The sequence below is a fragment of the Caretta caretta genome, chromosome 11, assembly GCF_965140235.1.
Source record: "Caretta caretta isolate rCarCar2 chromosome 11, rCarCar1.hap1, whole genome shotgun sequence".
In the NCBI taxonomy this organism is placed as follows: Eukaryota; Metazoa; Chordata; order Testudines; family Cheloniidae; genus Caretta; species Caretta caretta.
Window position 1 is genome coordinate 35,843,171 of NC_134216.1, and position 27,559 is coordinate 35,870,729.

General features: G+C 40.9%; 1 protein-coding gene across 5 annotated transcripts in view; it reads right to left on the reverse strand.

Moving 5' to 3' along the window:
• Positions 1–27,559, reverse strand: part of GRB14 (growth factor receptor bound protein 14) — a 100,987-nt gene that overhangs the window by 23,365 nt on the left and 50,063 nt on the right. For all 5 annotated transcript variants that reach the window (XR_007359162.2, XM_075117893.1, XM_048869879.2 and 2 more), the window contains 3 exons: positions 25,052–25,208; positions 11,987–12,108; positions 10,072–10,146 (listed from right to left, as the gene is read on the reverse strand). Coding sequence is in view for 4 of the 5 variants with exons in the window: in XM_075117893.1 (XP_074973994.1) it covers positions 10,072–10,146; positions 11,987–12,108; positions 25,052–25,208 (354 nt within the window). In the remaining variant the exon portion in view is untranslated. The remainder of the gene's footprint in view (positions 1–10,071; positions 10,147–11,986; positions 12,109–25,051; positions 25,209–27,559) is intronic.

Genomic DNA, 27,559 nt, shown 5'->3' on the forward strand with positions numbered 1-27,559 from the left:
AAAAATGTTTATGAAAAACCAGAAACCAAAACTCTAACATTCTGGTGAACAGTCACATGAGATGTGAAAGTTGCTCCTCTGGCTGATTCATAGCAGGGACTTAAACCTGGGTCTCCTACATTCCAGGTGAGTGTCCTATCCACTAGGCTTTTGGCTAAACATCTCTCTCCCCTTCCCCGGAGAAACCTTTCCACGAAAAGTTTAGGTTGCAACAAAGAAGCATTTCCTGAAAACAAATGTTTTGTCAAATAACTCCCAGCTACCTCAGTTTATAAACCTTGGAGGGGTGGGGGAAAACACAGCTCACACATGCTCAGTAGAGACTTGACAAGTGAACTTTCCAGATTCCGTCTGAACTGGGCATGCTGCAGCCCCAAGCTTCAGGGAGGTAAGCAGGATTTTCCTTGCAATTGCCACTCCTGGATGCTGCAGAACCAAGCATCAGAACTGAGACCAAGAATACTGACACTCAATGCTCTCCCTGCTGGTGCCCATGCAGTATGGCAGCCTGTCTGGAACGCAGAGGGGACAGAATGTGGTGGGGAAGGCAGTGAAGAAAGTAGAATGGGACAAGGAAGTAGGGTGACCAGATGTCCCAATTTTATAGGGACAGACCAGATTTTTGGGTCTTTTTCTAATATAGAATCATAGAATCATAGAATATCAGGGTTGGAAGGGACCCCAGAAGGTCATCTAGTCCAACCCCCTGCTCAAAGCAGGACCAATTCCCAGTTAAATCATCCCAGCCAGGGCTTTGTCAAGCCTGACCTTAAAAACCTCTAAGGAAGGAGATTCTACCACCTCCCTAAGTAACGCATTCCAGTTTTTCACCACCCTCTTAGTGAAAAAGTTTTTCCTAATATCCAATCTAAACCTCCCCCACTGCAACTTGAGACCATTACTCCTCCTCCTGTCATCTGCTACTACTGAGAACAGTCTAGAGCCATCCTCTTTGGAACCCCCTTTCAGGTAGTTGAAAGCAGCTATCAAATCCCCCCTCATTCTTCTCCTCTGCAGGCTAAACAATCCCAGCTCCCTCAGCCTCTCCTCATAACTCATGTGTTCCAGTCCCCTAATCATTTTTGTTGCCCTTCGCTGGACTCTCTCCAATTTATCCACATCCTTCTTGAAGTGTGGGGCCCAAAACTGGACACAGTACTCCAGATGAGGCCTCACCAATGTCGAATAGAGGGGAACGATCACATCCCTCGATCTGCTCGCTATGCCCCTACTTATACATCCCAAAATGCCATTGGCCTTCTTGGCAACAAGGGCACACTGCTGACTCATATCCAGCTTCTCGTCCACTGTCACCCCTAGGTCCTTTTCCGCAGAACTGCTGCCTAGCCATTCGGTCCCTAGTCTGTAGCTGTGCATTGGGTTCTTCCGTCCTAAGTGCAGGACCCTGCACTTATCCTTATTGAACCTCATCAGATTTCTTTTGGCCCAATCCTCCAATTTGTCTAGGTCTAGGCTCCTATTAATCCCCCACCCCCGTCTCGATTTTTTACATTTGCTGTCTGGTCACCCTACAAGGAAGGGAGGTGGGTTGAGAAGAGATTGGGAGGTGTGTGGAAGTTTGGGCCTGGATGGGCATGAAGACTGGATGTAGGACCCAGGTTGGGGGAGACTCAATGCTTTGAGCTGAAGTACTCAATGCTTTTTTTGCCTCTGTCTTCACAGACAAGGTCAGCTCCCAGACTGCTGCATTAGGCAACACAGTATGGGGAGGAGGTGAGCAGCCCTCAGTGGTGAAAGAGCAGGTTAAGGACTATCTAGAAAAGCTGTACATGCACAAGTCCATGGGTCCAGATCTAATGCATCCAAGGGTGCTGAGGGAGTTGGCTGATGTGATTGCAGAGCCTTGGCCGTTATCTCTGAAAATTCATGGTGATCAGGGGAGGTCCCGGATGATTGGAAAAAAGGCAAATATAATGCCCATATTTTAAAAAGCGAAGAAAGAGAACCCAGGGAACTACAGACCAGTCAGCCTCACTTCAGTCCCCAGCAAAATCATGGAGCAGGTCCTCAAGGAATCCATTTTGAAGCACTTGGAGGAGAGGAAGGTGATCAGGAACAGTCAACATGGATTCACCAAGGGCAAGTCATGCCTGACCAACCTGATTGCCTTCTATGATGAGATAACTGGCTCTGTAGATACAGGGAAAACAGTGGATGTGATATATCTTGACTTTAGCAAAGCCTTTATATGGTCTCCCACAGTATTCTTGCCAGCAAGTTAAAGAAGTATGGATCGGATGAATGGACTGTAAGGTAGATAGAAAGCTGGCTAGATTGTCAGGCTCAACAGGTAGTGATCAACGGCTCAATGTCTAGTTGGCAGCCGGTATCAAGCAGAGTGCCCCAGGGGTCGGTCCTGGGGCTGGTTTTGTTCAACATTTTTATTAATGATCTGGATGATGGGATGAATTGCACCCTCAGCAAATTCTCAGGGGACACTATGCTGGGGGGAGAGGTAGATACACTGGAGGATAGGGATAGGGTCCAGACTGACCTAGACAAATTGGAGGATTGGGCTAAAAGAAATCTGATGAGGTTCAACAAGGACAAGTGCAGAATCCTGCACTTAGGAAGGAAGAATCCCATGTACCGGTACAGGCTAGGGACCGACTGGCTAAGCAGCAGTTCTGGGGATTACAGAAGATGAGAAGCTGGATACGAGTCAGCAATGTGCCCTTGTTGCCAAGAAGGCCAACAGCATATTGGGCTGTATTAGTAGGAGCATTGCCAGCAGATCGAGGGAAGTGATTATTCCCCTCTATTCGGCATTGGTGAGGCCACACCTGGAGTATTGTGTCCAGTTTTGGTACCCCCACTACAGAAAGGATGTGGACAAACTGGAGAGAATCCAGCGGAGGGCAACAAAAATTATTAGGGGGTTGGGGCTTATGACTTACGAGGAGTGGCTGAGGGAACTGGGGTTATTTAGTCTGCAGAAGAGAAAAGAGTTAGGGGGGATTTGATAGCAGCCTTCAACTACCTGAAGTGGGGTTCCAAAGAGGATAGAGCTAGGAGGGAGATTGGGAATGAAAGCCAGGATGGGGGATAAAGGAGACAAACTCTGCTGAGGAGCCCAGAGCAGGAGATGGGGACTGGAGTGAGGAGCACAGAGGAGTGAAAAATAGGAATGAGACAAGGAACTGGGGCTGATAAGAGGGAAAAAAGAGAACAGGGCAGAAGTGGTCAGGTTTGAGGGGAGATTCTTCAAGATTCCAGAGTCTCAACATTTCTCTGTCATCAGCAAATGTCTGTGAAACCCTCTGGCAAAGTATGTTTCATCCCTCTCTAGTCCACAAAGGATGACACCTTACTGGTCTGTGAAGTGGATCTAAAGACTCAAACCCTGCTGATGTCCCATGTGGCTATTCCCATAGGATTAAAAAGGCAAACTGAAAAACAGAAAATTAAAAGACCTCAGAAATTACACACACAAAACTACATTAAAGAGAACATTAAGGTTGCAAAGTCAAGTACTCAAAAGTTAGGACATGCCAGAATTGAGTGCTTTGCAGCCTTCATGCTCTTTTAACATAGTTTTTGTGTATATATTTCATACAAAAACTATTTTAATTGTCTAGAAAGGAAGTGCACCCTGTTCTTTAACATGTATTTTATATTAAGATAAAAATACTTTGTTCCATAGCATATGTACAAGCCATTTTTCACAAGCAATCTACACGTATTTTCTAACGTATTTGCATTCTGCTGAAAAGGCAATAAGAAAGAAGCAGCTAAATTAGTCAATACAAGATTTGCACTCTGAACTCAAAGTACACCTACAGAACCTGAATATCAATTGCATCTATTGACGAACCAGACTTGGGGAAAATAGAGCTACCCTTAAAGAAAAAGTAGAAAAGCATAATCAGGATAATTTTACAGACTAACAATTGTGAAATTGTTGCTCTCAAAGTACAAAAATAATTAACAATATTCTGCAGAGTGAAAAAAAAATAATCCTGGTCCCAAAAACCACTGCAGCCAAAAGTTTTGAATAGTACGAAGAACAGAGAAGTGTTATTCATATAAGTAAAAGATGAACTCTTAACCCCTATCAAAGTCAATAGCAAAACTAACATTTACTTCAGTGGGACTAGGATTTCACCCACTATCCAAGTTAGCTCAAATGGGACCTAATCCTATGCACATGATTAACTCAATGGGAGTATTTGTAAGAACTAACAACATGAAATTTTATCCATATATTGTTATTGAAAAGGTGTGGAGGGTGTTGCCATAGAAAGCACTGGTGCAAGCTACTGAATAGGTTTTACAAGTGAAAAAAATCTGATTTTAAATTAGATTTGAAGACATCAGCTTCACATTTAATTACTAGAAATAGGTGAACTATAAATGAATCCATTCATACTACGAGACCTATAATTTCTCAAAGAAACAGATAAAAATGAAATATCAGAATATTCTATTAATATTACTGTGAAGGCCTCAGGTTTAAAATCCATTTGATCTATTAATTTTTTATGTTTAAAATTGATCACATTCATGAAAACCCAGAATATGAGCTATGCTCAGTGATTCCACACTCAATGCCCAAGGAATGTATGCACAAATACTGTGCCTCCCTAAAGTAGACTATGACACAGCCTTGTACCATCTACGCATCGCAACCCCTTCACCTTCTTCTTTAGACTTAACACTTGTTGCGGGCAGGGATTAAACTTCTAGCTCTTTGAGAAGTGCTACCAGAAACAATTTTTAAAAATCAATGCACATCTGATAGTTAAGCACCAGAATATGCCTCTAAGGGAGGCTCTGGAACCCCCTTCAATGGAGGTTTTTAAGAACAGGCTGCAAAAACACCTGTCAGAGATAGTCTAGTATACTTGGTCCTGCCTCTATGCAGGGGGTGGGATTAGATGACCTCTTGAGGTCTCCTTCACCCCTACATTTCTATGACTCTGATTATTAGAAAAGAACTAAGGAAAACAAATCAGTACATTTTTAGGTATTTCAGCTCTTTGACTTAAAAGGAAGGAGCCAAAATTCTTACCTTCTCTTACTCTTGCCTTATAACGAAAGGCAAGAAAAATGGTTAACACATAGCTAGAGAATATTTTATTTGCATATATCTCAACCCACAGAAAACCATAAGAGAATTTCAAAATTGGGTTGTTAAAACTAACATCGCTCTTGATACTTGACCAAGCATGTCACAGATAATAATGCAAGCTGTCATAAATATAAAGGGAAGGGTAAACCCCTTTGAAATCCCTCCTGGCCAGGGGAAAGCTCCTCTCACCTGTAAAGGGTTAAGAAGCTAAAGGTAACCTCGCTGGCACCTGACCAAAATGACCAATGAGGAGACAAGATACTTTCAAAAGCTGGGAGGAGGGAGAGAAACAAAGGGTCTGTCTATAGTCTGTCTTTGTCGGGGATAGACCAGGAATGGAGTCTTAGAACTTTTAGTAAGTAATCTAGCTAGGTATGTGTTAGATTATGATTTCTTTAAATGGCTGAGAAAAGAATTGTGCTGAATAGAATAACTATTTCTGTCTGTATATCTTTTTTGTAACTTAAGGTTTTGCCTAGAGGGGTTCTCTATGTTTTTGAATCTAATTACCCTGTAAGATATCTATCATCCTGATTTTACAGGGGGGATTTCTTTATTTCTATTTACTTCTATTTTTTATTAAAAGTCTTCTTGTAAGAAACTGAATGCTTTTTCATTGTTCTCAGATCCAAGGGTTTGGGTCTGTGGTCACCTATGCAAATTGGTGAGGCTTTTTATCCAACATTTCCCAGGAAAGGGGGGGTGCAAGTGTTGGGAGGATTGTTCATTGTTCTTAAGATCCAAGGGTCTGGGTCTGTAGTCACCTAGGCAAATTGGTGAGGCTTTTTACCAAACCTTGTCCAGGAAGTGGGGTGCAAGGTTTTGGGAAGTATTTTGGGGGGAAAGACGCGTCCAAACAGCTCTTCCCCAGTAACCAGTATTAGTTTGGTGGTGGTAGTGGCCAATCCAAGGATGACGGGTGGAATATTTTGTACCTTGGGGAAGTTTTGACCTAAGCTGGTAAAGATAAGCTTAGGAGGTTTTTTCATGCAGGTCCCCACATCTGTACCCTAGAGTTCAGAGTGGGGGAGGAACCTTGACACAAGCCCATTAACTTGTGTTAATGAAAGTTACCAAGGAAAGAGTGGCATACTTTAAATGATCTACTGAATGGCTTTTGCTGAAATGTGCATGATGGCTTTGTAAGTCACAAAGGTGTTCTGTACTTAATGTCTAGTAAGTCCTATTGAACCAAATATAAATAATCAGACAATACTATGTAAAAAAATATACTAACAAGAAACAGTTTTATCCAGTTTTGATTGATTGACAAGTTAACCTGTAATTTCATATTTGGAGTAAAACTGAACCCTATGCAGAAGGCCAGCATACAAACTATGCACTGCTTAAACACTATTTTTGAGGACTTAAGTGACTTAGTGGTACATAGGCCTTAAACTGGCTCTGCGCACAGGTTTTTAGCAGATATACTTTAGTTTTTTAAAATAAGTCAAATATTTCTTTCAAAACTATGAGATCACTTTTGAGATAAAGAGATGTTAAATTCTATGAGCACAGAGACCAAAATTTTGAAATATAGGTGCCTAAAGTTAGACTCTGAAATCCATATTTAGGCAGCAAAAGAAAAATGGCCCAATTTTCAAAGGATCAGCACCTTTGAAAGGTAGATTTTTTTTAAAATGTTCTTATTTTTGGTTCCTGAAGATGATTTTAGGGACTGAACTAAAAGCATCTAAGTTTCAACATTTTGCCCACAGCAGGGGGTTAGAATCAGGAAATCTACACTTTATCTTAACTCTGCCACAAACCTAACCACTCACTTTAGCTCTCCTTTCTGTAAAATGCATCTGTGATAAATGAAGGGGCTGGGTGTAGCTCCCTTTTATGGACACCCAGCCAGCCAGCCAGCCATAAAATCCCTGTTAGTAGCTGTTCTCTACTTGCTTTACCTGTAAAGGGCTAAAAAGTCCATAAAAGGGAGGGAGTGGGCACCTGACCAAAAGAGCCAATGGGAAGGCTAGAACTTTTCAAAATTGGGGAAAAAATTCCCCTTTGTCTGGTTGTTCTCCTGGAGAGCAGAGACAGGATTAGAGCTATGCTGTAAAAGCTTGTGCCAGGTATGAAAAATCATCAGATCATACCTAGAAACTACTCATTTAAAACCCCAGATATGTATTAGAGAAGTAGCCATGTTAGTCTGTATCCACAAAAATGAGGAGTCCAGTAGCACCTTAAAAGACGAACAGATTTACTTGGGCATAAACTTTCATGGGTAAAAAACCCACTTCTTGATAAGATTATGCCCAAATAAATCTGTTAGTCTTTAAGGTGCCACCAGACTCCAGATATGTAAGTAGATCAGGAAATGTCTAGGAAGACGATTAGATTTCTCTCTTAATTTCTTTATGGCTTGTGGACTCCTGTGCGCTAACCCCAGATGCTTTTGCTTTGCTTGTAACCTTTAAACTGAACCTCAAGGAAGCTATCTTGATGCTTAATCCTTGTAAATTGTTTTTTGGGGGGGTTTTAATCTAGTAAAAAGCCTAAATTCAAGATGTATTTTCTTTCTTTTTGTTTTTAATAAAAATGTACCCTTTTTAAGAACAGGATTGGATTTTTGTGTCCCTCAGGTTTGTGCATATGTTGTTTAATTAGCTGATGGCAACAGCTGATTTCCTTTGTTTTCCTTCTCAGCTCTTCCCTGAGGGAGGGGTGAAAGGGCTTGAGAGTACCTGTAGGGAGGCCGTGTGGTTCCCCACCACCCCGGAGAGGGATAAGCTCTGCCAGACACCAGAGTGGGCAGGGCCAGAGCACTCCAAGCCTGCCCTCCAGAGGGTCAGGTGCTGGACAGGAAGTGTAAGAGCCCAACCCCAGAGCGTCAGCCACTGAAGGGGCCAGACACCTCTGGACTCCAGCAAACAGTGGCGGACCTGGAGATTGGCCTGACCAGCCGATACTTGACACGGATCAGCGTGTGGGAGAGTTGCCGAGCCTACCCCTCGCCAGCTACCCCGAGCATCCAATGGTGATGGATCCCCCTGAGGGCACCACCTTGACACAGGTGCCTCCAGAGAGGGAGTTGCGAAGTAGGCCGGGGGCAGCCGACCCAAGTCTGGCTGCAACACTGCCGGAACCCACATCAGTGTGTTGCAGCCAGGATCCCCACTGACACAGTCACGGGTCTTTGGCCGCTGCTAGGGTCCTGAGCTGGGACGCAGTGGAATGGGAGGGCCTGTGTCCCTCCCTGCCACCCACACATTATTTGGCAGTCTCCCCTTTTTCAAGGCCACTCAGAGCCTGAAGCCTGGGTATGCTGCTTACCTGCGTTTGCTCAGCCCCTGCCTGAGGGCCTGAGCCTCAAACTCATTTCTGCCTGGGCCTGTCAACTGCTAACTGTTACCCGTGTTTGCTCAGCCCCGGCCGGACAGCTTGAGCCAGGACTCCTGTGACTCGACTGATTCCCCAGGGACCAGTGCAGGGACTAAGGGAGGCGGTGTGGTTCCCTGCTGCCCTGGAGAGGGACGAGCCCTGACGAACCCTTTCTACAGTACCCCACAGGAAGGAATTCACAAGTGCGCCTTTCTGGGTTCTCGAAGGGGTTTTTGAACTTGGGTGGTGGCTAGGGTGACCAGAGAGCAAGCATAAAAAATCGGGACGGGAGAGGGGGGTAATAGGGGCCTATATAAGAAAAAGGCCCAAAAATCATGACTGTCCCTATAAAAATCGGAACATCTGGTCATCCTAGTGGCTACCCATCCAAGGTCAGAGAAAAGCTGTAACCTTGGGAGTTTGATAAAAGCCTGGAGTGGCCGATATTAAATTTTTAGAATCCTTGTGGGCTCCCACTTTCTGCACTCGAAGTGCCAGAGTGGGGAATCAGCGCTGACAGCGTCCTACACTTATAACAGGCATGTTTTGAAATTTAATTCATTAATGTTTTTAAAGCACTTTGTGCTTTCCCCAAAGTGAGCTGTAGCTCACAAAAGCTTATGCTCAAATAAATTTGTTAGTCTCTAAGGTGCCACAAGTACTCCTTTTCTTTTTGCGAATACAGACTAACACGGCTGCTACTCTGAAACCTGTCAGAGTATATTAAACTATCTTCCAATTTTAACAAATCTTGCGGTTTTAACTTTTTTAAAAAAATCCTATTTTGTCACTGTTCCTTTTCAACACCCTTTTAGCCCCAAATACATATGGTAGGTTGCTCTCTCTAGCACCAGTGAAAGGTTTCCCATGTGTAAGTGTTGCCATTTCAAATATATAATAAAAGAAAGGGAAGATCCCCTTGTTTAGGATCCATCTCATGGCCACTACAGGATTGTTTTCTATTCTGCAGATTGCTCCCCATTTTACATTTAAAATGATGCATCCAGCTTATATTTAAAACATACTGTGGATATTATTTATTATTTGTATTACCATAGTGCCCAGACACCTGGAAGTCATGGACCATTGTACTAGGTTCTACCACTTCTTTTGGGAGACTGCAACATTCCACAGACTAACAAACCATGCCAGCCATAAGATTTTTTTTCTGCCAATCAGTCTAAATCTTCCTTTCATTAAGTTCATCCCTTTACTCCACTTGCAATGTGTTAAAAATCTCCTTGTTTTCCTTTGCATGTACCACTGTCAAACAGTTGAGGACTGTTGGGCTCCCAGCCTTTTAGATGGGCTACACTACTTTAATCTTTCAGTCATTTCTTGCAAGTTACTCCACCCAACTCAACCAAACCATTTTTTGCTGCATTTTGTTCTTTTCTGAACTCCCTCCAATTGGTCAATATCTTTACGGCAATGAATTCCCCAAAACTGAATCATTCCAGGTGCAGTTATATCAGAACGGCATAGCGGGGGAATATTACCTTTTTGGTTCATGACAAGACGTCTCTCTAGTCATCCAATAGGCCACTACAATTCGGTCAGTGACAAAATACTATGTACGCACAAACTGGACACCTGAAATTGAGGTATTCTGCTGTGAATTGGTTTATCTTAATGCAAATACTGCATACCTGTAATATCTGGGCGTGGCCTATCATTCCACTGGTCTCGCTTGACAACGACACCATATGCTCTGGAAAATAATTCTGTTAAAATAGAACATATTAAAACTTCTGTAAATGTGAGTACAAAAACCTTCAGATTTCTCTTAGACATATAAACGGATCCACCACCCAATTGCACAGAGCAAAAAGACAATGAGATTTCCCCACTCTCAAAGAATTTAGGAAAGGGGAGGGATCCATTAAAATAGCCTCATATTGTGGTATCTTGTAGATTCAGCTGCTGAGTTTGTGAGAACAAACTTCAAAGTTTGGTTGGGTTTTTATTTTTTGTTTTGTTTTTTTAAAAGATTTCAATGCAGGGTCTGCTGCATCAAGTCAGACTGCAGGAAGGACAATACTTAGGATACACATATACTGCAAAAACCTGTGCCAGTGGGTTTCAGAACCTGGGTCAACTGATTCAGGCTCACACTATGGGGCTAAAGCAGCAGTATAGATCTTCCCACTTGGGCTGGAGCCCAGGGTTTGAAACCTGCACAAGTCCCATTTACCGAAGTCTGTTGACTCAGGCTCATACTCGCTGCTAGGTTGTGGTTTGTTGGCTGTTGTGATTTGTTATTTTTGTTTGGTTGGTTTTTTTTAAGTGTAGACATTACCTGACAATCTAAGGTTATCATTCACCCACCCCTTCACGCCTAATAGGCCTGCCCTAGGCTTCAACATATTACTATCTAGGAAGAGGGAAAATGCATTTAAAAAGGAAAGTTTTGTTAAAGTTGATATGGTATCCCAGTGGACGAAGGAAATAAGTGGGAGATATTGTCAAAAACATTTAAAATCTTATTTGAAACAAAATGTTGGTTAATATATTTTTTGCTACCTTTTACTAATTCAGAAAAAATCCCCTCTGATTTGTTGTGAACACTCTCTTTATTCTGTGTGATATTAATATGGATCAAATGGGGGAAACTTGCAAAAATACAAAAGAGGTATTGTAGGCCAGAGCTAGTGTAAGTCAGCACAGCTCCACTGACTGAATTGTAGCTATGCAGGTTTACACCAGTTGAGGATTTGGCCCCAGATCTAAAATGATAGTCTTTCCTAATAGCTGGACAATTCCCAAATTAAATCCTTCACAAAGTACATAAAGTAACCTTTCATGTTGGGCCCTGATTGGTAAGCTAATGAGAGTCTATATTGCCCACCAAGGCTGCATGACCATGGTCAACCAATGTACTGGGTCTAAGTTATTTCCATGGACCACTATAGTATCCGACCCCTCACCATTAATTAATTTATCAACATCTCTGTGAGATGGGGAGTTATCCCCATTCAGAAATAGGGAACTGAGGGAGAGAGTGATTAAATGATTTGCTCAAGATAATACATGCAGAGCAAGGAATAGAACCGAAAGCTCTTGTGTCCCTTAAGATATGTCTGCACCACAGCTGGAAGGTGTAAATTCCAGCTTGAGGAGACATACCCGCATTAGCTCTGATCAAGCTAGTGTGGTAAACTAGAGTGTAGTCACAGTGGGGCAAATGGGGCGGATGTGGGGAGCTGCCATAAGTACGACCTTGTTGAGACCACAAATATGTACTTGGGCAGCTAGCCCGTCCCAGAGCTTATGCTGTGGCGACTACACTGCTATTTTTAGCACACTGACGCAATTGGAGCTAATGCAGGCATATCTCCTCAAATTGGAATTTACACCTTCCAGCTCTTGCATAGACATACCTATAGTGATTTAAGATCATTCTTCCTTTCCTTTTAACAGGTCACAGGTAGATTTAGGTTCCATTACATTTTACAGCTCACTCTAAGTCCTCCTGCATTTCTGGCATTCCCCCTCATCACTATGCCACATGTCAGGGCAGCAGTAACAGCTGCCCAACCAGTGCTTTTAAGAAGACAGACTTACCATTGGGTGTTTAAAAAACTCATATTTGGCATAGTTTTTTCTAAAATACAGTCTATTTTCTTCTTCTATTCCCCAGTTTGACTGAACTTCAATTACCAATTCGTGGTCTTCTATCATTCTTTCTGTAAAACAAAGAAAAATACATAGCCTTGCACACAAGTCCACCATCGTGGTAAACACATGAGAACTTAGGCTCAGACACAAATGAAGAGTTATGTTCAACCCAACATGAACGAAGTAATATGAACACCTTCAATTCATCAAGTCTATTTTACATTTTGTCACCAAAGTCAGTAATCTATACAGTGCTCTTTTATAAGCCAACTCTGCTCATGAAACATGAATATCTGCAGTAGGTGAGCAAGCTAATTTCCTCCTCCTCAAACACCAACAAGGTTTTAAAGTCTCTCATATAAATGCAAAATGAGATATTGCCTCTTCCAAAGCCAACTTATTACATACTGTAACATTTTTACACAGCTTGGAATAGAGAAATGGCGATTTTGGCAGCTAGACTTCTTAGTTGTATAACTTCCTTCTTTGAGAAATGAGAGACTTGGAGCCAAAAATTAATTAAGGGGAATGGTTAATTACAAAAACACCCAACATTCATTCATAAAGCGTTTTTTCACATTGGAAGAGTTCATCCTGAAATTACTCAAGAGCTGGCAAAGCTATTATAAGTGATCCCATTTGTATAGCTGTGAGCTCATTAACTAGGTTGGATGCCAGACATTTAGATCTGCAAAGCCACGTAGGGAATTTGAATCTTTTGAAAACCAATTCTGATTGCTAATTACCTTTACAGTAATTGGGGATTTAGAAAAATCTAAACAAAATGGCAAACAAAGGACTTATATAAATGGATAATAAAAACCAATCTATCCGCCTATGTCTGCTCCAGAGTTTTTTCTAAAGATTTTCAGAATACTGTTGCATCTCCTCTGCAAGCTGTTTCTAATCTCATTTTTGACAGTTTCCTGCAATGTAAGAAACACTAAACTACATTTGTATAAAAGGAAATATGGTTTAGAATTTAAGGCCCTGATCCTGCAAAGAGTTATGCATGTGCTTAACTATAAACACTAGAAGCACTATCGTTGATTTCAATGAGACTACTTGGAGTGTATAAAGGTAAGCCCATGCATAACCCTTTGCAGGATTGTGACTAAATTTATTTCTGTACATTGGATATCACTTATTAAAAAAACAAACAAGTCATGTAACTTTCATGCTACAAAGAAAAAAAGAATACATTTCAGTACACAGGAAAAAGTTTGGTGGGCAATTTTTATTTTGCTGACGGCATGAACCAATAAGGAAACAAGTTATTTTAAATGTAAGTGAGGAATATTTTTTCTGGAACTTTATTGAATTGTACTTAAAGGGTCACTGTCAATTTCAAATCTAATTAATTCCAACAAATAAACAATTTAAAATAGTTTCAGCTACTGCTCCTGCGTCCCCCTGCAAATTACACAATTTTACACAACCACCTTATTTTATTTAATCTCTCTCTCCCCCCAGTATTGCCAAAATGCAAGAGCACCAAAAAAAAAAAAATCATAGTCAAGCTCTAAAAATGCATGAGATGAAAGGGGGAAGGAGGGGGTTTCTATGTATTTTCCTTCTCGTTTTTCAGCCTTTAAAAGGTACAGCCAGTTCATGTTCTCAAGCTTTATTCCATATCCACAAGAACTTTAAGCTTAATTTAAAAAAAACAAACAAAAAAACCCTCTTACATAGTCACTTTAGTCCAGGAGCTGGGGCTTTAAGAAACATCAAGTATCTCAAGACTTGTGATAAAATTGTGAGCTCGCAACACTGCTTTCCAGGACTGTGGGAACAGAGTGATTGTAATGCAGCAAAACACAAAATGTCCATTAAATTCTTGAAATACATTGGGGACAAATGTTTGTTTCAGAAGGTGGAGGAAGTAACTGAGGAAACGGCCATTTTAGACTTTATTCTGACTAACAGCATTGTGAATCTGAAGTTGAAGACAATCTGGGTGAAAGTGATCATGAAATGGTGATTACGTGATTCTAAGGAAAAGAAGCAAGAACAGCAAAATAAAGACAATGGCCTTCAAAAAAAGCAGACTTTACCAACCACTTCTGAGTTTTGTAATGGCCTATGGGAATAAAATCTAAAAGAAAAAGGAGTTCAGGAGAGTTCTAAGTTTCTCAAAGAGACAATGTTACAGGTACGACAGCAAACTGTTAATAGGATGAATACTAAAAGTAGAGCCCTGCGTGGATACAAAATTTGTACCTGCAGATGCGAATATCCATGGCTATAAAGCAGATACCTGTGAAGCTGCAGGGCTCTATCAGGAACTACAGCAGCCTGTCAGGCCACCACTCACAGGAGCCAGAGCCCAGCCTGGGCAGCTCCTCCAGCGCAGCTGTACCGCCCCCAGCTCTGCCCACCAGGGTGGGCACCAACCTCACCGGCAGCTGCCCCTCATCACGCTAATGTGTGCAAACAGCTTGCGTGCTCCTAGACAGAAGTAGCAACCTTAAAGAGGAAAAACAGTACACTTCTATCCTTTTGTTAAAAACCAAATTTTGCTGTATCGCTAAGATTTTCAAAAGGGTTAAGTCATTTTGAGGGCCCAAATAGAGAATGTGGAGCACCTGTCCTCTGCAAATCAGACCCTATTTAAGGTATCTCAAGTTGGGCACACAAAATCTTTTAAAAATTAATTTGGAATATCTTGGCCCAGAAAGAATTAGAAGGGCAGGAGTACAATTGCAGCCTCTTTCCATCAATGGTCTTCACTTATTGTGGCAACACCCACCTTCACAAAACAAAAAAATACTATCCACAGCCCAAATAAGGCCAAGTCTTCAAACCTAGATTAATTACTGTGCCAGGAAGTCTCCAAATCTCCACTGAGTGAATTATTACCATTCACACAGCTAAATTCTACAAGTAGGAAAAAAAAGGTGGGCTCATTGTAGGCCACATATACTGATAGTGCTCATGCAATGATGAGATCAATTGTTCATCTTAAACAGTTCTCTTTTTAGTTAATAATACAAATTAGAATTGGGTAACTCCTTGATTTGACTAATTTTATTTATATATTAATCCCAATGTATTTTCATATTGTTTAGCACTTGAAGGAAGTATGAGAAATTAGTTAACCATATATTTATTTAAGAGCATAAACAACGGTTATAAAAAAAAATCCACCAAACTGGCTTCCTCTTATGAAATGACAAGGTAAAAACCACCTTAATTAAAGGGACTGTAATTAAACATTAGACTCTAGTCCTGAAAACCCACTATTATTATTATGTCATGCCTAATCCAAAGGAAAAATGCAGCAGCCCACCATAATCTACTAAATACCATAGGATTTGGAAAATAAATGACCTCCACTCCCACTGACTTAAAAAAAAGTCAAACAACAACTCAGTTGAGAAGCTAATTTAACCCCTCATCACAGGGATAAATAAATGAAGCAAAATTGTGTGGTAATCATATCTACATAATTCAACCAATATAGTTTCTCAAAAATTCTCTGTGAAAATTAAACTGAACCAGGAACACAGCTTTTCTCCAAAATGCATCTTTCATATTTATGAAAAAAAAACACGGAGAACTGAGGTGCTGTCTTAAAACAATTTTTTGTTGTTGTTTTGCACAAGTTTTTACAGAAAGCCAGTGCTGTTCTGGTATGCTATTTGAACTGTTACATTTCTGGCACTGTGACATTTAAATAAATACCATCTCCTGGAGACTTGCTTCTTGGAACAAAAACCAAGACATAGTGCATCACCTCATAATAGGTAAAGATCCTGGTATAGCATATGAACTCTACCCAAAGGATTTTTAAGGTAGCAGATTATAGAACTTCTAATAGGATTCAGATTACCTTTTAAAGGAATTGAACTATTAACAGAGTACTATACTTTAATCCAATCCAATCACAGGATTGTTTTACTTTTCTTAACAATGCTGTCTATCCAGTCTTGGATAAAGGACTCCCTAAGACTACAGTACAGTCTCTGTGCAGCTCACATGAACGATACAAAGGAACTTCCAGGAAAGTAATCGGTAGAAACCATTGCAATCTCAAAATGCTGTTCAAGACATTAAGTCTCAACACCATAGTAAGGAATTCTTCGATATTTTACAGATTGGTGAACTGAAGCAACAGAACTCATATACGAGTCCAACCTCCCCCCCGCCCAGTCCCCTGCTCTAACCAGTAGACCACACTTCCACAAAAGCTTTCAGCATAGTTGGCTGTGGACATCTTTCAGCATCCTCAGAGCCACTTCATCTTATGAAAACAAACAATACTGATTCTCAGCAGACTAGGTTCCTAACTGAAACCGGTCATGGAGAGAAGGAAGTTGGCAAAATTCTGTCTTCATTTTGGAAGAAAGAGTTTTACCCCGGAACTTGATTTGTTCATCCTCTTTTTCTAGAAATATCTGGATAGTGGCCACCATTTTCCTCCCTCTTGTCTCAAATGCATTTCCTACTACTCTGGCTAGCATTTATCATGGTCAAATATTAAGAGTTTCCTTCATTCAGGGGAGATGCTGAAGCTGATGGAAGAGGATGAGTATCTTGAATGCTTTCTGGCTTGTGTCCTCTACCTTATTGGGCTCTTCGACTTTTCTTTTGTGGAGAAGATTTCATCCTTGCTGGGGGATTGCTTCCTTTTCCTAAATAGTGCCCTTTTTGGGGCTTAGCCTGAGGGGAGGGCTTCAGGCCTACATGCTCTCACTGAAAGACCCCAGATCCTCCACTTGGGAGGAAGGCAAGGCAAAAAGAATGCCAGACTCCTTGCTGTGAGATTCGATTATCCAACTGAGAATACAAGTAGGGATGCTGGAACTTTTCTTCTTTGTGGTGGATTGGGCTGAGAGGCAATTAGATGAATATTTGGACTTAACTTGCAAGAAATCCCTAATCAACAAAGATGGATCTATCTGCCAGGTCCCAAGTGCTGAAGACTGACCTCAGGTGTCTCAGAAGAAGTCTCCAACTCTGTGAGGCCTCAATAAGCCATCCAAACTCCATCACCTTTCTCACAACGAAGCAAAGGTCCACAGGCTGCAATCATGGCAGAACTCCCCTTTCTGTGGCACCCAGACAATCTGCATACTCCATTTTAAATGATTCTGCCATGCTGCAGAAGATGATCAGCATGGAGATCATTCCAGAGTATAAGGGGGTGGGGGAGGAAGAGGACGTGTCCTTCTGCATCAGGAAAAGGGGTGGGGAATACTGCTCACCTCTTCTCCAAAATTTGGCTTCAAAAATCCAGGATAACCAACAGGGTAACACAGGATTCTCTGCCGCCAGACTGAGAAAATCTGGCTCTCTCTGGGTATGTCAGAGCCGCCTTCAATATTTTCAGGAAGAAATGCACAGCACAAACATTTTGGAGTGGCAGACAGGTCCCTAATTCATAAAAGGGTATTTGTGATATATGGTGCTACATATAATTATTTTACACAATAGCCAATGAATAAAAACTACATCCAGGAAAGCATGAAGTTCACATAATACTGATTAAGATTTATGTCTACATTTGGAGCTGGGGGTGTGATTCCAAATTCAAGCAGATATGCTCATGCTAACTCTCATCAAGCTAGCACACTAAAAATAGCATCAGTCATGACAGCATGGTCAGCAGCAAGCAGCAGCACAAGCTATCTGCCCAGAATACAGACCCAGCTAGATACTCTGGGTACATACTCAGGTTGGTAGCTTGTGCCGCTGCTCACCGTGCTACGGCTCTGACAGATACAGCTATTTCCTACAATATTCTGGACAAATCTTATTGAATGAAGTTAAAGTATCTTAGGAATTCATTGTATTAAAAATGCAAATGGTTATGTATTATTGTGGGACTGTATGTAACATCTCTAGGAAGCAGATATGACAAATGTCTCCTGGGAAGTGTTATGAGCTTCAAAGGGATATTTTAAAACAACAGGCCAGATAAGTAGTATATTTTGAGGGAAAACAAAATTAAATGGATTTCCTAGGAAAATACCCTGGGGAGGGAATGCAAATTCCCCACCTCTGGACCAAACCTTTGAAAGCTTCGCCTTGTGGAGAAACCCATTGTCCGGAGATCACCTATTCCTGGTCTCTCAGGAACAAAGACCTAAACTGAATAAAGGAGAAAAACAAAAATCACAGATTTATGGGTATGCTAGTTCTGAGCCAAGGCAGTTATGAACTTGTAACCACTTGAAAACCCCTTGATGATGTCAGTATTGCAGATCTGAATGGAATGAAGTCCTTGATGTCGTCTTCAGGACTTGCATAATGACACGTTTCAGAGTAGCAGCCGTGTTAGTCTGTATTCGCAAAAAGAAAAGGAGTACTTGTGGCACCTTAGAGACTAAGGAATTTATTTGAGCATAAGCTTTCGTGAGCTACAGCTCACTTCATCACATGATGAACTGAATGAATGGCAGGACTGTTTACCTACCAGAGCCCTTATTGGAGTCAGGGTAATCTCTGGTCATCTTATTTGCATGTGTGTAATTCTTTTTATTCTTTTCTCCATAATTCTTTTACTTTAAGAATAAATGTGATTGTTTTAGAATTATGTGGTCACTTAGCACTGTTTATAGGCTCTGAGGAAGAAAGGCAAACAGGCCTGCTGAGGCAGTCTGCTTTGCTGGAGAATTCACAGTGTAGACAGTGAACTGGGCAGCATGGAAATCCTCAGATAGGAGAGAGAGGGAGAGAGAGATGTATGTCTCTCCTCAAGACAGGTGATGGTGGGGGAGCTGGAAGCCTCAGAGCAGACCACAGAGGGATAACAGAGGTGCATTTGCCCAGAACGGTGAAAACTGCAGCTATACGACTATTTTTAGCATGTTAGCCTGATGTCTACTGGAACTGGGACTCACACTCCCCTCTCCAACTGTAGACATAGCCTAAGGGCTTGTCGACAGAGCTCCTCGATTTGCACTATGGAGGTGTGAACTATAGCACACACTAGTGCACTCCACTGTATGGACACTGCTGTTGCAAACTACAAGGTACCTAGTTCGCATTAACATGGTCCTCTTTAAACAGGACTATTTAATTGCAAACTAAGTACCTTTTAGTTCATGCCCTTAGCATCCACTTAGGGGAGTTACAGTGAGGCAACCCAATGCACACTACAATTTGTACACCCTATAGTCCAAATTGTGGGACTGCGTAAACACATCCTAAGAATCAAGTGCTACCATTTATTCTGCTAAAATAAATCTGGTACAGTACCTGTATATGAGGAACAACAGTGACATCCGGTGGATATTAAAAAAAAAATCCCACACACCTGTGATAAGCATAATTGTTTGAGAAAGAATTGTAAGTTAAACATTTGAGGAAAGCATAACAATTATCTCTAAAATGTACTATCCAGAACCAAATATATTTTAGCATTTTCTGTCCATGACAATAATTAAAAAAAAAAATTAAACCGTTTTTTTTTTTTAACTTATGTCTATTGGATTCTGAAATAATTTCTGGTAAACACATCCCCTTTCAGGGTACATACCCATTTGAATGTGCATGTAGCTACTCAAATATATGTACACAGATTAGAACATATTCCAATGACTTTTTGATAATTAATGTCATTTTTATATAAATAACAGCTGACTTGTGGCTTTATTTGCAAATAAAAAGCACCATGTTCAGTTCACTATGATTCATGGGGTCAAAAAAACACAAGTATTTGGATAGCTGTTGGATATTAGCGAAAATGTTTGTGTCCATGACAGATTCAGGAATTTTAGTATTAATTATTATTCATCCAAAAAATGTTTTACTGGAAATGAGCTTTTTGCTATTTCCTGTTTCAAGTGCTTCCATCATTCAACCAGGCAGCTGAAAAAATGCCGTGTGTGTGTGTGTTTTAGTGGATAAATCACACAACAGTACAATTGCAACCGTCACCAAACTGTTCACAAACCACAATCTGAAAGTTATTCATCCAGTACTTACAAATAGTGAATTTATTTGCTTACAAGAAAGATTATCAGTTTGTGAATATATCACACACCTAAAAAGGGTCTAAATTTGTGTCATAATTAAAAATAGTTAAACCAACTCTAATGTTTAAGTATTACAGAAGGAGGAGGCATCCTGAAAGAGAATTAATCTCCATACCTACTGGTACCTCATTAGTCTCCAGCATCAGCCCGAAGAAGGCAGACTGACTAAAAAAGGGAAATATAGTCTCTTACTAAAATTACACCTGAAGGAGAAACAGACATCTCAGAGAATTGGTTAGGGAATGCAGTGCCTTAGTGCTGGTTCATATTCAGCAGAGCTCAATAGTGAGCTCAGTAGTTACTACTGGAAGAGTTTGTATGCCTAAGTGAAACAACTTGATGGTCTCAATCTTGTTCTCTAGAAGGAGTGGACAGGTCTCAACATAGTACTTCATAGAGGTTTAAAAATTCCCATATTTGAACAAGGGACTAGTATCTTAAGAAAAGTGACAACTAAAAGATTGATATTTCAGCAACAACTACTGTCATTTGGATTGAAGCGGTCCAATTACATGACAAAATATGTATTGTATCAATAACTGAGACAGACTGGACCATGAACCATTGCAGTGTCACTTCTTCAGGTTTATAGTTCATTTTGTTTTCCTTAATGCTTTTTACTAACTAACTTTCTTCTCTATTTTAAACACCAGTCTTACTGATAAAGAGAGAAAATACTTCTATTATTTGTATAATAGCTTTAGACAATAGTATCCCTAGCCTTCTCCCAATAGCACATTTAGTCAGTGTACAGTCCTGACCCAGTTTTAACTCTGACCTTATTCTCTGAGCTAGAAGCATCTTACAACTGATGCACTCAGGGTAAAAAAGTTATAAATATCTTTGAAATGCTACAAAGGAGAAAACTTTTTCAAAAATATTTGTGGCTGTCTTTATAAACCATAAAAGAGCAGTAAAGGGTAAAAACAATTTTAGCTTTGTAGTTCATCTTTAAAATACTGCTGTTAAACATAACACGGTATAAACAACAAGGAGTCCTTGTGGCACCTTAGAGACTAACAAATTTATTTGGGCATAAGCTTCTGTGGGCTAGAACCCACTTCATCGGATGCATGGAATGGAAATACAGGAGCAGGTATAAATACATGAAAGGTTGGGGGGTGCTTTACCAAGTGTGAGGTCAGTCTAATGAGTTAAATCAATTAACAGCAGGATACCAAGGGAGGAAAAATAAAACTTGTGAAGTGGTAAGAGAGTGGCCCATTACAGACAGTTGACAAGAAGGTGAGAGTAACAGTAGGGAGAAATTAGTACTGGGGAAAATTAAGTTTAGGTTTTGTAATAACCCAACCACTCCCAGTCTCTATTCAGGCCTAATCTGATGGTATCCAGTTGGCAAATTAATTCCAGGTCTGCAGCTTCACGTTGGAGTCTGTTTTTGAAGTTTTTTTTGTTGAAGAATTGCCACTTTGAGGTCTGTTATTGAGTGACCAGAGAGACTGAAGTGTTCTCCTACTGGTTTTTGAATTTTATGGATTCCTGATGTCAGATGTGTGTCCATTTATTCTTTTGCGTAGCGACTGTCCGGTTTGGCCAATGTACATGGCACAGGGGCATTGCTGGCACATGATGGCATATATCACATTGGTAGACGTGCAGGTGAACGAGTCCTTGATGGTGTGGCTGATGTGGTTAGATCCTATGATGGTGTCCCTTGAATAGATGTGGACAGAGTTAGCACTGGGGTTTGTAGCAGGGTTTGGTTCCTGGGTTGGTGTTTTTCTTGTGTGGTGTACAGTTGCTGGTGAGTATTTGCTTCAGGTTGGGGGGCTGTCTGTAAGCAAGGACTGGACCATCTCCCAAGGTCTGTGAGAGTGAGAGATCATCCTTCAGGATAGGTTGTAGATCCTTGATGATGCGCTGGAGAGGTTTTAGGTGCTGTAGGTGACGGCTAGTGGCATTCTGTTACTTTCTTTATTGAGCCTGTCCTGGAGTAGGTGACTTCTCGGTACCCTTCTGGCTCTGTCAGTCTGTTTCTTCACTTCACCAGGTGCGTACTGCAGTTTTAAGAACGGTTGATAGAAATTCTGTAGGTGTTTGTCTCTGTCTGAGGGATTGCAGCAAATGCAGTTGTATCTTCGAGCTTAGCTGTAGACCATGGATCATGTGATGTGGTCTGGATGAAAGCTGGGGGCATGTAGGTAAATATAGCGGTCAGTAGGTTTCCGATATAGGGTGGTGTTTATGTGACCATCACTTATTAGCACTGTAGTGCCTAGGAAGTGGACCTCTTGTGTGGACTGGTCCAGGCTGAGGTTGATGGTAGGGTGGAAATCATTGAAATCTTGGTGAAATTCCTCGAGGGCCTCCTTTCCATGGGTCCAGATGATGAAGATGTCATCAGTGTAGTGCAAGTAGAGCAGGAGTGTGAGGGGACAAGAGCTGAGGAAGAATTGTTCTAAGTCAGGCATAAAAATGTTGGCATACTGAGGGGCCATGCGGATACATCTTTATCATCTGGACCCATGGAAAGGAGGCCCTCAAGGAATTCCACCCTACCATCAACCTCAAGCTGGACCAGTCCACACAAGAGGTCCACTTCCTAGGCCCTACAGTGTGCGGGGCATGTGCACAGGCAGCCTATACAACGTGTGGCTCCTCTGAGAGGGGAAAGACCCCTGACAGTATGGTGAGAGGGTATGCTTCCTGAAGGGCAAAGAAAAAGGGCTTGAAATCAGCAATACCAAAAGCCGGAAGGGAGCTGCTTTTGTTCTCTCTTCCAATACTAAACACACATTGTATTGTTACTGAGTTTGTGACTGTGTCATCATTCCAGGGACTCTGCCTGCTTATGCTAACCCACAAAGAGACCAAAAGGCCACGTAACGATACACTCTAAGCTGCACAGTTGGATATCATTTTACATAAACACACATTGTTCACAGATGACACTAAGCTCAGGAGAGAGATAGATATGCTGGAGGGTAGGGAGAAGGATCCAGAGTGACCTAGACAAATTAGAGGATTGAGCCAAAAGGAATCTCATGAGGTTCAACAAGGACAAGTGCAGAGTCCTGCACTTAGGATGGAAGAATCCCATGCACCGCTACAGGCTGGGTACCGACTGGCTAAGCAGCAGTTCTGCAGAAAAGGACCTGGGGATTACAGTGGATGAGAAGCTGGATGAGAGTCAGCAGTGTGCCCTTGTTGCCAAGAAGGCTAACGGCATATTGGGCTGCATTAGTAGGAGCATTGCCAGCAGATTGAGGGAAGTGATTATTTCCCTCTATTTGGCACTTGTGAGGCCACATCTGGAATATTGCGTCCAGTTTTGGGGCCCCCACTACAGAAAGGATGTGGACAAATTGGAGAGAGTCCAGCGGAGAGCAACGAAAATGATCAAGGGGCTGGGGCACATGATTTACAAGGAGAGACTGAGGGAACTGGGTTTGTTTAGTCTGCAGAAGAGAAGAGTGAGGGGGATTTGATAGCAGCTTTCAACTACCTGAAAAGGGGTTCCAAAGAGGATGGAGCTCAGCTGTTCTCCGTAGTGGCAGATGACAGAACAAGGAGCAATGGTCTCAAGTTGCAGTGGCGGTGGTCTAGGTTGGATATTAGGAAACACTATTTCACTATGCGGGTCGAGAAGCACTGGAATGGGTTACCTAGTGAGGTGGTGGACTCTCCATCCTTAGAGGTTTTTAAGGCCCGGCTTTACAAAGCCCTGGCTGGGATGATTTAGATGGTGTTGGTCCTGCTTTGAGCAGGGGGTTGGACTAGATGACCTCCTAAGGTCTCTTCCAACCCTAATCTTCTATGCTTGGGCCAGACTTTCTGGAGCAACGAGAAATCAGCACAAAACACAGTGATGGCAAAGCAATACTGACCATTCTTTTAGTTACAAATTGAATCCAGGTGATTTCATATCTGCTGATGGGGGGTAACTGAGTTGTTTGAAATTATAATAGTTTTATGACTTGATTTATAGTAGATTTCTCCATTATAGCTCTCTCAAAAAAAAAAAATCACAAGATCTAATATGCGAAGGTATTGTCCTACTTTTTATACTGAAAATGGTATTTAGACTGTGAGTAAAGTAACTTTTAAGTTGATGTCTTTGGCAAAATCTTTACTGTGTTACATATTTTTAACATGTCTAATACTTGATATGCCTTACTTTACTTTTTTATTGCAGAGTTTTTAAACTATGTATACACTGAAATCAGGAAGTGAGACCACTACAACAACATAACATTACAGTGGTTATCTGAAACACACAAAACTTGGTATCAGTCACATTACACATAAATGTAAAGGTAGAAACATTTATACTTTATATGGCAACACATAATATCAACAGGGCAAATATAGTTGTTGAAGCAGAAGTATGAATGTCTTGATTTTTGTGGGCTTAAAATCTTAAACTTAGTTGTTTTTATGTAGGCTTCTTTTGTATTTAAATATGTAGATGGGGGGCGTTTAAATAATATAGGTCAATTTCTCTGGAGTTTAAATCAAAACCTCACCAAGCTAATTGACTGTATTGCGGTAGGATGTTGACAAGTCTACTTCAGTAGAACAAGATGTAATTTAGAGGGATAGACTCCCACTGTCCACACAAAAGTATGAAATATGACAGCTCTTCTGTCCTTTGTATGAGATATTCATTGACAATGCCCTCTCAAAAATTTCAGCTGGTTGTGTTGGCGTGGCACAGCTACCATTTGCACTGGAATACTGGCCCAGCTCTTTTGCTAGAGGTAAACAGGAGCAAGTCAAGAAAGTAAAAGGGGGAAAACTGTCCAAAAAAAGCAAGAAAGAACTAAAAGCCATTTATCATAAGTGTTAAGAATCTATGTCCTAGAGACCCCTGCTTCAGATTCAGACCAAGTAATTTGGGAACAGTGAAAGAGCATGCCTTATGACTATGCACCAGAAAAAAACATGGGGAAACAGAAGAATGAGTTTTAATAGCTTCCTAGCCTTCCTACATATTTAAAAAAATAAAAACAAAAACCACACACACAGTGATACCACCTTCTTTATGCCATGAACAAGGCAATCTTACCTAGACCTATGCGAGGAAGGTGTTCAAACAGTGTCCAGCTGTGGTCATCTATGTAATGATTCTTCAGTATTAACAGCTGGCATACATCTCTGGCTGTTACATCACCTGGCACTTCCAAAGCTCTGCTAGTGTCATCCTCACTGTATACTTTAATTACCTGCAAAAACAAGGAGTATAAAAAGGGAAAGCTAAAGTGCCCATACATTTAAAATTGCAAAGCATTGGTTAAATCAGCCCAGACAACTTATTAATCTCCACACCTTATGACTAAAAGTGTAACATGAAATCCAACAAAAGCAGAACGCTTCCTTGTCCCCTTCTAGTAGCTGGATCTTCACATTAATATGAGACAAGGATGGTGCTGCAGATAACTAATGGTATAATTCAAGGACCCTGAGAATGTAGCTATCCAGAAAGGTTAGTGAAACCAGGTCTGAATTTGTTGGAAGAAATTAGACAAAGAGAGGTGAGCTAATTTGAGATGTACACAATTCTGTAGGGAATAGAAAGGATGGATGCCACAAGACTGTTTGAATTTTGACAAGCAAGAACCTAAAAAAGGGATTGACACACAAGGGAATGGAAGTAGAATTAAAAACATGCACCTGAACAAAAGTGATACATGTGAAAGATTCCCAGGGTCTATGAGCAACTAGAGAGTAGTTCAAAATATTGTAGGAGGGGACATAGCACAAGTGAACAGATTTATTTGCTCATCTTCTATCCTTACAACTTCCAAGTTTCTTCCTATTGTATTATATTCTTTATATAAAATTTGTAATTTTCTGGTGATCTTCAGCAATGAGGAGTTGTTGACTTGAAAATTTCAGTAAAGATCCATGCTTCTGAAAAATAGGGAAATGTGTATTATTTAAATACCATATAGCTTTTTGGAAGAAGAGAAGTTTTGAGTTGAAATTGCTCATCCTTGCACCCAGACAAAAGATGAATCCCAAATCCAAACTACAGCCAAATTAGATGGAATTGATGAAACTTGCTATTGCCTTACTCTCTGAAGTGCTGTGCACCTACTGCTCCAATTAAAAAAACATGGAAGAGTTTCAGGTATTCAGGAAACATTTCTGAATTTCTTGATTTGCATGCAGTTATAACGGAACCTTGAAACTAAATTAATACAGCACTATATTTTGCATTTGCCTTTATTTTTACTTTTCCATTTTTAAAGAGATAACAAAAATAAGCAATGAAAAATATAGAAGACACCTGGCAACAGCCTGGCCTCTCATTAACTTCATTGTGGTATTAGAACCTCAACATTATCCCTGAATTATCGTAAGTGTTTCGAGTTTAATTATAAAACTGATAGACTGGTCAACATATGAAGGAGGTGTAGGAGAAATATGCATATAAAAAACTGTCTTTTAGATCTTCTGAAGTCCAGTAAAATGGCAAAATCTGAAACTGAGCTCTTTATTTTTATTAGCTTGAGTTTTGTTTGTTCTGGGCAGAGTATTTTAATCCAAAAGCTATTTTAAAATCATTGAAAGGTAGAGAACAAACTGTAGGTCATTTCATTAAGATCTCCCACCAGTACAGAGTTTCTTCCCTAGTGTATATAGTTTCTAGTAGCTTGAGAAAACTCTGAACTAGACAAATTGTGTTTCACTACGTGTCTCACTTCCCTGGGAACTCCATGACACAGAGATCTCAACATTATAAAGTTGTTCTTGATATTCCACTTAAAAAAGTCTTTTATTACATTTTCTCCCAGTGTAGCTAGATACCCTTTTATCATACTAGTGTGCATAACTTATCTGGTTCTCTGAGCTTTACACACCAAGTTATCATGTCTTTGTACTACCTTATGTTGTAATTTAAATGAGCTAAATGTATTTGGCTCCTTTTAAAGCTTTCCTTCATGAGGCAATCCTGCATCCCTTAAACATTTGCTTCACCCTTCTCTGAATCTCATCTCACTTAACCAGTGAAGGGCTTATTGGTGAGCATCTGATCCATGCATCAGCAGCAGTGCACTGAAGGCCAACTCCACTCTGGAACTCCATTCCTCCACTTGAGTATTAGCTAGACAGCCAGCAGGAAATCCCAACCACTCATGCAGCCAGTGCCACAAGAAAAGACAACATTGCTGCAGTAGTAGCAACATGTGCCTAGGCTAAGAGACAGCAAATCCAAATGGAGCCTTCCAGGGGACATAGGCCAGGAGAGCAGCCTGAATGCAAGGTCACTGTGAGCCTGCATGGCAGGTAAGAATTGCCATTTAACAATACAATGGGAAAGAGGCACCTTAACAGAAGGGAATAATGCCTGAGGGGTAGTTGAGATTGTTTGTTAGTGATGGAGTTAGTTCCTTAAAACCGACTTGGATTTGTGTCAGACTCATTAACTTTTTTTTCCCCAATGACATACAGCTTCTGTCTCTGAAGTTGTTGGGACTGGATCTATGCATTGGAATGATTCCTGTCTCTGCAAAGGTCATAGGAGTTTGGAACAACGTAGCAAAGAAGCCCCTACCAGTCCTAGAGAAAA